Source organism: Haemaphysalis longicornis, unplaced genomic scaffold (genome assembly GCF_048455015.1).
Source record: "Haemaphysalis longicornis isolate Haplotype H1 unplaced genomic scaffold, Haemaphysalis longicornis Haplotype H1 scaffold_2, whole genome shotgun sequence".
Classification (NCBI taxonomy): domain Eukaryota; kingdom Metazoa; phylum Arthropoda; class Arachnida; order Ixodida; family Ixodidae; genus Haemaphysalis; species Haemaphysalis longicornis.
The window spans coordinates 180,282,982-180,293,861 of record NW_027526295.1 but is presented as its reverse complement, the minus strand read 5'-3'; the positions used below and the strand labels follow the sequence as shown (position 1 = coordinate 180,293,861).

The 10,880-nt window shown below is 49.6% G+C and overlaps 1 protein-coding gene across 1 annotated transcript in view; it reads right to left on the bottom strand.

Annotated features, from left to right (window-relative positions):
• Nucleotides 1-2,362: 2,362 nt before the first annotated feature.
• Nucleotides 2,363-10,880, bottom strand: part of LOC144169586 (putative imidazolonepropionase) — a 21,375-nt gene continuing 12,857 nt past the window's right edge. Inside the window, exons 5-7 of the mRNA XM_077698826.1 lie at nt 9,553-9,778; nt 5,338-5,556; nt 2,363-2,663 (exon numbers count right to left, since the gene is read on the bottom strand). Coding sequence (XP_077554952.1) covers nt 2,391-2,663; nt 5,338-5,556; nt 9,553-9,778 — 718 coding nt within the window. The 3' untranslated portion in view covers nt 2,363-2,390. The remainder of the gene's footprint in view (nt 2,664-5,337; nt 5,557-9,552; nt 9,779-10,880) is intronic.

Below are 10,880 nucleotides of genomic sequence, written 5' to 3'. Positions count from 1 at the left end.
GTCCCAGAAGCTTGGTTTACCCACTGTAAACCTGCTTGTCACTTGTCACTTTGCAAGTCTAGATGAACATGAGATGTGGATTGTACTGAGCACGTTAGCAATTTAATTCGCAAGCTCACTTGCGACGAAAGCCTTAAATAAGTGATCCGACACCGTTATTCATCAAACCTGGCTTCAGAGTCACTAAAATTTTATTTAACTAAAGCTGCATGCGCACAAAAAACCTGTTAGAACGGTTGCATTTATATCTCTGCGCTGGATAAAATTCAGCAATTTTATGTTGCCTTTCGCACACACAAAAATATCGTAAGCTCTTAGAAAAAATGTTGGGGCAGCTAAGTGGTTTTGCCATTTCAGGGCACCCCACAAATGCAAGAATGCGCCATGCTACGAATGAAAGCGATTGAAACGGCTGTTGTAAACTGAATTTCAGAGATCGAGGCTTCCTGATTTATTTATATTTATGCTTTTATTGAAGGCTCATAGCCTTAGTTTGGAAAGATCGAGCTTGCTACGAGCCACGGCGTACAAGTTCATTGTCATTATTGCGGCCGTTCTGAGATTCCCAATGGGTCGCCGCTTTTTTGGGGTAGTAATGAAAACTCATTGCCGCTTCCATCCAATACATTGAACGTTGAGGAACCGAACTACAGGATACCACTCTTGCATGCCTGCGCCTTTTATGCTCACATTCGGCGCGAAAAAGGCACGAAGCGCGCCCACACTGTGCATTCCCCGCTATCGCTCAGCGGAGCATCCACACTATAGCAGCACGACGCGGCGAATAGCTTGTCCCCTTGACTACCGTCATCTTACGCATACACATATACATTTGGTATGCTGTTGGCAGGCACAGTAACAAACCCACACATGGTGGTGGTGGTGGCGGCGGTTGCTGTGTGGGATCTGGCGGGGTTGGCCTGGATCGATATGCCGGAAATCGTTCCGTGCAAGCCCCTCCTAATTAGTCAATGGTAGTGTCCTTTCACCACGAGTTTGCCAGTTCCGTCTCCTGAAGGAAGCTTAGTAGAAGGCGCGACACGTCTCTGCGCAGCATCCAATGTCCCCTTGGGAAGACAGCTCCTGACGTACGTTGGCCTTATATATACTATAAGGTTAAAACGAATGCGAAGAATATTTCTTTAGTAAGTGGCTTGGATATTTTCGTCGCTACTAGGAAAGGATGGGTTACGAACAAAAGGTGGCCTTTATATGACAAAAGAAGTGTTGGGAGTACAGTGACCGCGTGCCTGTTGTGTATGGGAGGTGAAACCATGAGCTGTACAAGGAACGAACACCGATTGATGATTGATTGATTGATTGTGGGGTTTAACGCGCCGACGCAACGCAGGCGATGAGGCGCGCCGTAGTGGAGGGCTCCGGATTAATTTTGACCACCTGGGGATCTTTATCGTGCGCCGAAATCTCGTACACACGGGCGTTTTTGCTTTTCGCCTCCATCAGAAAAGAAGGAACGAACACCGACAGTGCACGTACAGCTAAAATGTATCAATTCTGGCTTAACATTTACTCTTTCTGTTGGTTTCTATGCTTTGAGGACGTTGAAGATCTGAAATATTGGTTTTGGTTACGCTATGAAGCTTCAAAATGAGCGACATCGTAACGCGCTCACAAAACTGACCATGCATGTGTCGGAATTCTGCGACTGAAGTGCACAGCGCTATCGAAAAACTTTTGTCGAGTGTGTTTTAGTCGACGATTCTAATACTTGCGAACAACACGGACTACACGACCCGCGCGACCTTATACTCGCGGGTTAACGGGATACCACGCCCGGTGTGACTCACAGCGCACATATGCACAAGATGTGCAGCTCTGATGGCCGTGGCAGTGGCCACGACTCTGCGTGGATAACTCTGAGGTGAGAGAAACAGGACAATAGTACGTGTTGCGAGATGGAGTGAGCATGGCATGAGATCATGGGTATGATGGGGTGACCATGAGGGCGTGAGAACCTGGGTGAGACGGTGTGAACATGAAATAAAGGTGAAATAGAGAAGGCCCTGCAGGGCCTCCTCTGATCTAATGTGGACTTGTAGGAACGGGCGTCGCCCGCACTATGCGAGGCCACCACTGAGGCTGTGGTGGCGGCGCATACTCCAGCGTCTGCAGCTCCCGTTTGTGCAGCCTACGGAAAAGAAGCACAGCTGGCGTACGAGGCTAACGGCCGCACACATTGCGAACTTGTTTGAACATGTTCGTGCAAATATGTGCGCTTTTTTTTCCCTCTCTCGGCCGTGTCATAAATCCGACCGTGTGTCGTCTTGGGTCGAAGGTAAATGCGACTGGCCCGAAACATTTCCTTCATCCAGAAAACGTACAAAAAAACTCAGAAGCCTTTCCTCCCTCCATCTTTTAATAATTCACGTCTACATGCACAATTCGGCGCCGCTGTCGCGGTGGTGTGCCACCCTTCCGGCCTTGACGACGTACTTGACGAGGCGGTCGTGGCAGCCCAGGCGGTAGACGAGGTGCTCCCACGAGGGCGCCTCGAGCACGACCATGTCGGCCTGCTTGCCCCGCTCCAGCGAGCCGTGGCTCGAGGCCCGGCCCAGCACGGCCGCGCCGTTGATGGTGGCCGCCACCAGCGCTTCCTCCAGGCTCATGTGGCACAGCACGCACGCAAGGTGCATCACCACCGGCTGTCGACGAAAGAGAAAGGGCACGATGCCATAAGGCGATTTCCAAATAACCGTGCGTCAGAAGGGCCTTTACTAACGGTGACACCCGATAACGTCGGAATGACAGCGTGGATGCGCCTGTCGTCGGCAGTGCGAGTGAGTTTCACAAGTTTGATGTCATCATGACGTCAGCCTAGTGGTTGTTTTCGGTGAACAAATGAACGCAAAGTATTTGTACGGAGCACACGTGAAAAGCGTGTAATTTAGGAGAGAGTGAGTGAGCCTGGACGCGCCTGATGAGAGTGAGTTCGAGTGTAATAACCGCGGCAGGGACGAATCCAAAGGAATGGTGTTCCCGGATCCACCACGTGCACATGAACCTAAAACTCCGAACTATCGGCCCCCATTTTGACTCACCGGATTTTTTCAAGGAGTATCTTGTATCAAAAGCTTCAAAGCAGATCGCTTTTCTCTTGACCCGAAGCTTCTTGTTTAAGCTGGGCTGGGTAGAGTCGCCATTGTGTACATTGTGCTCTACTACCGACAACATCAGGCACATTTTAAAGGGGCACTGACACAAAATTTTGAAGGCGAGATAACTTCGGAGATAGATTGGTGGGAACACATATACATCATCTGCAAAATATCAGCGGCGAATAGAGCCTAGAACATATTTAAAATCAATTTTGAAGTGTGCGAAACGCAACCGAGCAGCCAGCAGAGGACCACGCGCAATTGTAAATAAACAACATCCAAACACGTCACGAGTTTGTGTTTGCCGCTTCCGCACTACCGGCGTTTTTAGCTGGCTCGCCCGGCTCGCCGCTCCAATCGGAGGGCCGGGGGGCGGAGCGTCTACTCTCGAGAGCGAACGACCCGATCGTTGGCGGCGGAGGCAGCGGAGGCGCCGTGATTTCGTCAGCTAATCGGGCAGCTGGCCGCGACCAAAGTTCTACAGCGATTCCAGGCACTCTGTTTCTATTACTGTTTATTACCATTGGATGCGAAAACGCGCCGAAGGCACGAACAGTTCACTGAGCTAGCCGCACGGTCGCTGTGCAGGCGGCGGCCACGGCCGCGAAGTGGCCCAGGCCGGCGCAAGTAGCTCGAGTGATAGCTTGTTACCGCTGCACGAAATTGTCCCCAAGTCCGACCATGGTGGCTTACATGAGAAAGGAGTTAATGATGCGATGGCGGGTTGAATTAAAAATTGTCATCTGCACCGCTTACGAGAGCGGCACTCGAATATCCGCCGCAGTGCTGAGCCGAACACATCTGTAGGCGGACCTGTAGGCAGACCGGCCGGCTGCTCCCAGCGCGCGTCTTGCCACCCACCGTCTCGAGCGTCGCGCTGGTCGCGCGTCGTTCTTTAGCCGCGGTAGCATTTGCACTCGCAGCGCCTGCGTCACATCCACGGTCGCTTTTTAATTAAGCGCCTCACGAGATCAGTACGCGGGGGCATTCGCAGAAACTGCCGTCGATGCGGATTCGACAGTGCTACGGCGGCTCTGCTCTGTGACATCCCTCCGACGGTCACGTGGTCAGCTTTGTTCACACAAAATCCACAAAATCCATCGTTTCGCGGCACTCGCTGAAACCGAAACTGCGACTGGCCGCATTGAAAATGCCTCTAATTAAACAACCGTCGCACGCTGAAGCAAATGAGGTTTCTACAGGTTATAAGTAGGTCACTAGCTACTTATCGCAACAAAAAAAACAAGATGCAAAATTTTTGTGTCAGTGCCCCTTTAAGCCACTGCTCGCGATATGCCAGTCAGCGGGCAACAGCGTCGAAAGCGCTTGTGCGACTACGACGCGGATGTCCTCTGAGACTCTCACACTTTCTTGGACCCTGGCGAAATCATGAGGAAGCAGTGCTGGGCACAAAAACACTGCTTACTTTTCTTGCGGAAACAGGGCTAGAAGAGGTTCTGTGAACTCTCTGAGCATGTGCAATTTGTATATGTGTGCATTTCTCCTCTTAATCCCCTTTCTTTCTTTCCCTTTCTTTTTCTCTCTATTTTCGCTGTCACCTCACTGTATTCACCCCATCTGGAGTAGCAAGCCCTACCGTTAGTGGGGCTGACCTCTTCAGCTTTCATTAAAGGCGTTCTCTCTCTCGCTCTCTCTTTTATCTTGAATGGTTCTTATTGCCGTAACTAAAACTGCTTACACCTCCACACAAGCTGGCACTCAGAAAATGACAATTCAATTAGAAGTATATTTGTTCCGTTGAGGTGGCCTTTTCCGATATGCTTGTTTAAGAGGATTTTCACGTGGACCATCAAGCTACAATCAAAAGTAACCGATAAGATAACGCATGAAGCAGTTTTAGGTGGAGTCTGGACGGGTTAAAAAAAAGCCACGACTTTCCATCTCCAACCCTCCTCCACGGCCCTCCCCTTTAACGCAGTGCTATTAAATTACAGCGGGTGATTACTTGATTAAGTTGCCGAAGAAAGCCGATGGCTGGTCTTCGGTTTCTTAGAAGCTTAGACTTAAGCCTATCAGAACAAATTAGTAGACTATGGCAGAGCCATGCAGACGAATATTGACAAAGCTTCGACACTTCGCTGAAAGCGAAGCCGGTCATGGAAATGGACACTTTTTAAAAACTAACTTCGATTGCAGATACCGCTTTAATCTGCTGGAAACAAAAGAAGTGGGCGGACATTGAGCGGTGGGAGGTGCTCACCATGGCGAAGCAGTAGGCGTTCGGGTTGAAGTCCGAGCCGAGGGAGACGGGCACACCTGCCTCGATGAGGCGGCGCACGGGCGGCGGTTCGAGGCGCAGCAGGAAGGCCGTGGTGGGAAGCACCACCGCAGTGGTGCCCGCTTCGGCCATGGCCGCGATGCCCGCCTCGGACACGCGCTCCAGGTGTGAGATGGCCTCGGCGCCCAGCGAGGCGCCCATCTGCCAACATTGGGCACGGGTGTCAATTGTACAGTCAATATGAAGAAATCGCCTTAGTCAATATTTCACCTTATTCGAAGAATTACGCACCCCCCCCCCTCTTTTTATTTTTTTGCAGTGCAATGAGAGCAAGTAATCTCCACACTTACTTTTTCTGTAAGCGAAAGCTGAAGTACATTTTGAAGGGGCGATGAACAGAAAATACAAGTTTGTTTTGTTCGAAATATTTGGTGGTTTGTAGTGTCTTCAGCGCTTGTACGTGACGAAACGAGGCTCTATCCACTTAAAAGTGTGAAAATTTAAGCCAAAATTTCAATTCTCCCGCTGCATCGTGTGTTTCGTGATGTCGGCAATGACGTATCCAGGGTATATTCCAAAAATGAAAGTTAGTATGTCGACTAAGGGCCGTATTCCGAGTCTCTCCTCCACTCCATTTGCTCCTTCCACTCGGCGGAGGGAAGGATGCCGCAATGCTTATGCATGGGTAAATCGATTTCAAGGACCTCCTTCACTGGAGGCTCGAGTGGAGCAAGGACTCAGAATACCAGGGTAAGGCTGCGCCAATGGCAAAAACATTTTTGTTAGCCTAATTACAGTATTCCTTCATAGCGTAACAGCGGCGCTCAAGGACCACTGTCCGCGCATGGTTTGTTTCTGCGAAACTTGTATTTGGCGTATTTTTGTGGCGGTTAATAGTAGTCGCTTTGTGAAACATTGTGTATGACTCGACTAACGGGGTCACGTAGGTGGCAGTGTCGCTTATGCTAGTGGGCCAGGGTTGTGTCAAAGGAGCCCAACATGCGCGATGACTGATAGCGTCGGCCGGCATAGTGCACGCCATACACACTAGTGCTTCTATGTATATGTTAAAACTTCTATGTTTATGTGTTCACTTGTAGCTCCATTGTTTACGACACCGTTCTTACTGCTATGGAAATAATATGCACTAAATTCAAGCACAAACAGTTCATTCTGCAAGCTTATAATCCCTGCTTAATTTGCATGGCATTTTGTCCGCCTCAGCCAATCACATGAAGTGGCCCATACTACGTCATGGGTTCGCTGCGGGAAAGCAGCTCGCTAGCCGCATGGTGACCGTTTTCCTCATTATATAGCTTACTTGAGTGACGCTTCTGTTAAAAGTTGTACCACTGGTATTCTAACGAGGGAATATTTCGAATGAAGCGAACTTGCATTTTGTCTTCATGGACGCTTTAATAAATGCCTACAATTTTGGCGAGATTACGGGTCAAGGTGAACACTTTGCCGCAAAGGCTGAAATGGATCAGTGCTGCACAGTTTTTCAGCGCATGACGGACGTAAAGACGGCACGAAAAGGCGGAAGCGAATTAGCCATCGTATTCTGGAACGCACGGTCGAAGATCGCAGTTACGGATATGTAAGCGGCAAAGGGGGCTCAGGAACGAGTTAACTTCACGCGGGCTTCTGACGAGGAGCAGGTCGTCTACTGTCAGGGCCAAGGAGGTTAAAAAAAATGTTTAATCTCCTTGGTCAGGACGGACGTCGACCGCTGGAGATAGACATAGCGAGTGCCGCCATGCGCCTCTTTCACTGACGATGACCATGAACGGACATCCCTCCTTGTGCGTCTTCGCGAAGAAGACCGTCAATCTCAAGGCATCTATTTTCTTGACAGATGCCGCCAGTTTTTCAAGCTCCGAGTCGCTGCACAGCCGCATCGCCCGCTTCTTCCCCTTAGCTGGCTGGATCAACCTGGCGAAAGTTCGCACGAATAGCGTCCCCCGACTTCTCTTTGTACTGGGCGGACGGTAAAACCGCGAATCTCCCCTCTTTGTCTGTTCCCTGTAATGGTTTTTCAAATATTTAATAAATTTATTCTGGGCCGTACCATAACAGAGGCGAATTCAAACTGCTTTTTGTGATGATGGGGTTACATTGGCCAAGATGAAGGGGGGGGGGGGGGGTGTTGCTATACGATCTCTGGGTTTCGTAGTGTTCGTTCTCAGCCGCTGGAGGGGGGCAGTAAACTGCAAATAGGCAAAAGAGTATTACCTATTGCACCAGCGAAGATAAGGTGATACAGAATTTTGAACAAAGATACGACCTCTTGACGGAAGTCGTGCTGCGACTAGCCGTTATCACCAAGGCTGATATGTGCTGTGCTTATATAGATATTTTTCCCCGTGTTATAAAATGAAAATGGTCAACTATTATGAAATGCAGAATGGTCAACCTATTTTCGTGTTTTCGCACGTGAATGCACACGAGTCAGCAGGCCAGCCCCTTGCAAGTGCGTCTGTTAGTATCTACTAAAATCGGGAGCCAATCGCGCAGCAAGCTAGTTGCGCGATGCCCTTCAACACCATTCTGCTCAGTGGCGACAAAGCGTAAAAATGCGTCTCAAAATAAATGACCGCCGTTGCGTCTTGACCAAGCATTTCCCGTAAGAGTAGGCTGCACTCTCGAACGTTCTGGAAGAACTGCGCATGCGTGCAGTTTACCGACTGTGCAGCCAGACGGTGCATATAATATAATAATGGGCTCCCTTGTTCGTATTTCTTTTAATCCCCCTCTCGTACCCCCCTCCCCAACAATGACAGAAAAATTGTGCTGTTTTACTGGCAACCTAAAAAATGGGGGAGGATGTTCGTATTTATTTTCAATTAAAAGTCAGGCACAGCTGAGCACGCAGAAGTCGCAGTTTTGTTTTCGATTACCATCCACGGAAAGTTTTGCACGTCTAAGTGATCGGCACGCGTCATATGCGGCTCGCCATCGGTTATTCCACGACGGGGATGGCGCATTTTAACAGCTGTTGTAAGTCAAGCCTTTTCGTAAGTCCGCTGTAGGTCGTGCGTCACGCAGGAGTAGGAGCGACCTCGCAGAAACCGGTTCCCAGACCCACCGATAGAGGACGCATTAGTCTCGAAGCGTAGAGCTAGAGTTGCGCGTCTGATTGCCACACGCCGGAGGTTCCAGTTAGACAGGAAAGCTGAGCACAAGACCCCGCTTTCTTTCTTTTGAGGTTTTGAAGGAGGAGAGAGGGAAAAGGGCCCGAAACTGTCTGACGATGCTTGTCGACACCTCATCAGGCCCATACAAGACCCCGCATTCAGTCAGTTCTGAAGAATTGAGCATCGGTGGTTGCGGAAGCGGCGGCAGAGGCGGCCCCTCAGCCACGGCCGCTCGATGGAAACAGACCGAGCCTCAGCAGATAAGCAGCCGATATCGCGCGCCAGCCTTTTTCCGTGCCGCTCCCCGCCCCTCCTCCTCTCCGCTGCCGCTGGCGCGGCGGCCCGGCGGCAGCTCCTACATGCGAGACGAGTGGCTTTTCCGCGCGACCTGGAACTCAAGATGGCGAATGGACGCTCAACTCTGCTGCCCTAGGGGAGCTGTACCAAGCTGTACACAGGAACTCCAGCAAGGGCTTTAGAAGGGGCGGGTTCCCCTCCCGAACCGGCAGCTAAACGTCAGCGGTGGGAGGCTCCCCGATTCTTTTGCGCTGTCATTCTCGGTGCAGCGCCCATTGTTCCGCTGTATCAGCAGGTTTTCCATTGGGCTGAACTTGGTTTAATTTTTTGTCGTTAATGACATCCTTGTGGTGTAGACCAAAAACAAGCACATCATAATCAGACATGGTTGGTAAATACGCAAGAACTGCGGTCTTCGTCAGCACCAGCGTCGCCGCTACAATTCACCATTTTTATTGGCGGAAACACAAAAACCGTGAGCGATATCACAAGCATATATGCAAGTAACTATTGCATAAGTGAAGAGCAGAAGGGAACCACAAGTTACTCTGTAGATTTAGCGTCGCGGAAAGCTTGAAGAACGCGAAAACACTAACGAAGACAGTTTCGCGAACGAAGGACAGCAGGGACATATTTGCGATGTCGTGCTTGTCCCTGTTTTGGTTTGGGCTTCTATGTCCTGTTTTAGTTTTCGACTAACTCTGCTCCACTTGGCATAGAACGTCTGTGGATCCTGACTAATGCGTGCGACCTCCGTGCATACCTCGGCGCCCCCGATGTACGCGAGCTCCTCGCCGTGGAAGTTAATCCTGAGCCCCGCCTGGCGCCCGGCCTGCAGGATTCTCCGCGAGCTGTCCACGTCGAACACGCCCTCCTCGCAGAAGACGTCCACGTTCTCCACGTTCAGGGTGCCCTCGCGCATGCGCCGCTCGATCTCCGGCAACTGTCGCGTCACGATGTCTTCGGTGGCCTCCGCGACGCTCTTGCCTCTGCGAAGGCGCCGTGTAGTTTATAGGTTAGTGGAGGGTGAGTTTGGGCCATGTTGGTGTGGGTGATCCATGGCTTAGTTTAGAGCGGAAGAACAGACACACAAGAAAGAGACGAACAAGGACGAGCGCTTGTGCTTGCGCACAAACTCGAGCGCAACGTGCACATTGCTCGAGCACGATCAATCAATCAATCAATCAATCAATCAATCAATCAATCAATCAATCAATCAATCAATCAATCAATCAATCAAACAAACAAACTTCGCACTCCCTCGATTTAATTGCTTAAAACGCCCCGTAATTAATAAAATGACAAGAGCAGCGTTATGTTTCCTTTCGTCTTCGCGCTGGCCGTTGTTAGGAAATAGGAAGAGCATATGATAGTTTTTAGCACTAATTGTTGTTTAGCATTTGAAAGAATACTTACGATGGAAGTTCTGGTGCTTGAAGGGAATTTCGTTCCTTTAATACGCTATGCTTAACTCTTTGGCTAACATGGTAGTTATTGCATTTAAATCTAGCAAGGAGGGAATGAATAAAGGTAAAAGAAAAGCAGGAATGTTAACCAGGCGAACGAGCCGAGTTTGCTGTCGTACACGTGAGAAATGGGAACAATGAGGTAAAAGAAGAAAACAGATAAAGAAGGGGAATGGTAAGGACAGAGCGTAAAATTTGTTTTGTTTAATAATAAAACTGCTGTTGTTCTAGACCTTGCTTTTTTCCAGCACCTAAATTTGGAAACAATAATGCGTTTACAGAAAAGGAAGGAAACGTCACTATTATTCACTTGGTTAACGAAGGCATCTTGACTAATTACCTAAGTAAAACCTTTTCCGTGTTTATGTAGATCGACCGGATTGGAGTAACTTTCTTCCAGATGTAAACGAGCCGTGCATGTATCTATACGAAACAGAGTTCTGTTGCTTTAATCTCGGCCACTCCTCGAACCTCCAGGGCTATGCCGTGTAAACGCGTTAAGTTTGTTTTGTATTCAAACATTCTCCGCTAAAGTATTTTGGCCACACAACGGGCTGCGGCTTGAAATCAAGCCCTTCAGGTAAAGTGAAAGGGCTCTGCAGACAAAGTATAACAGCAAATCTCC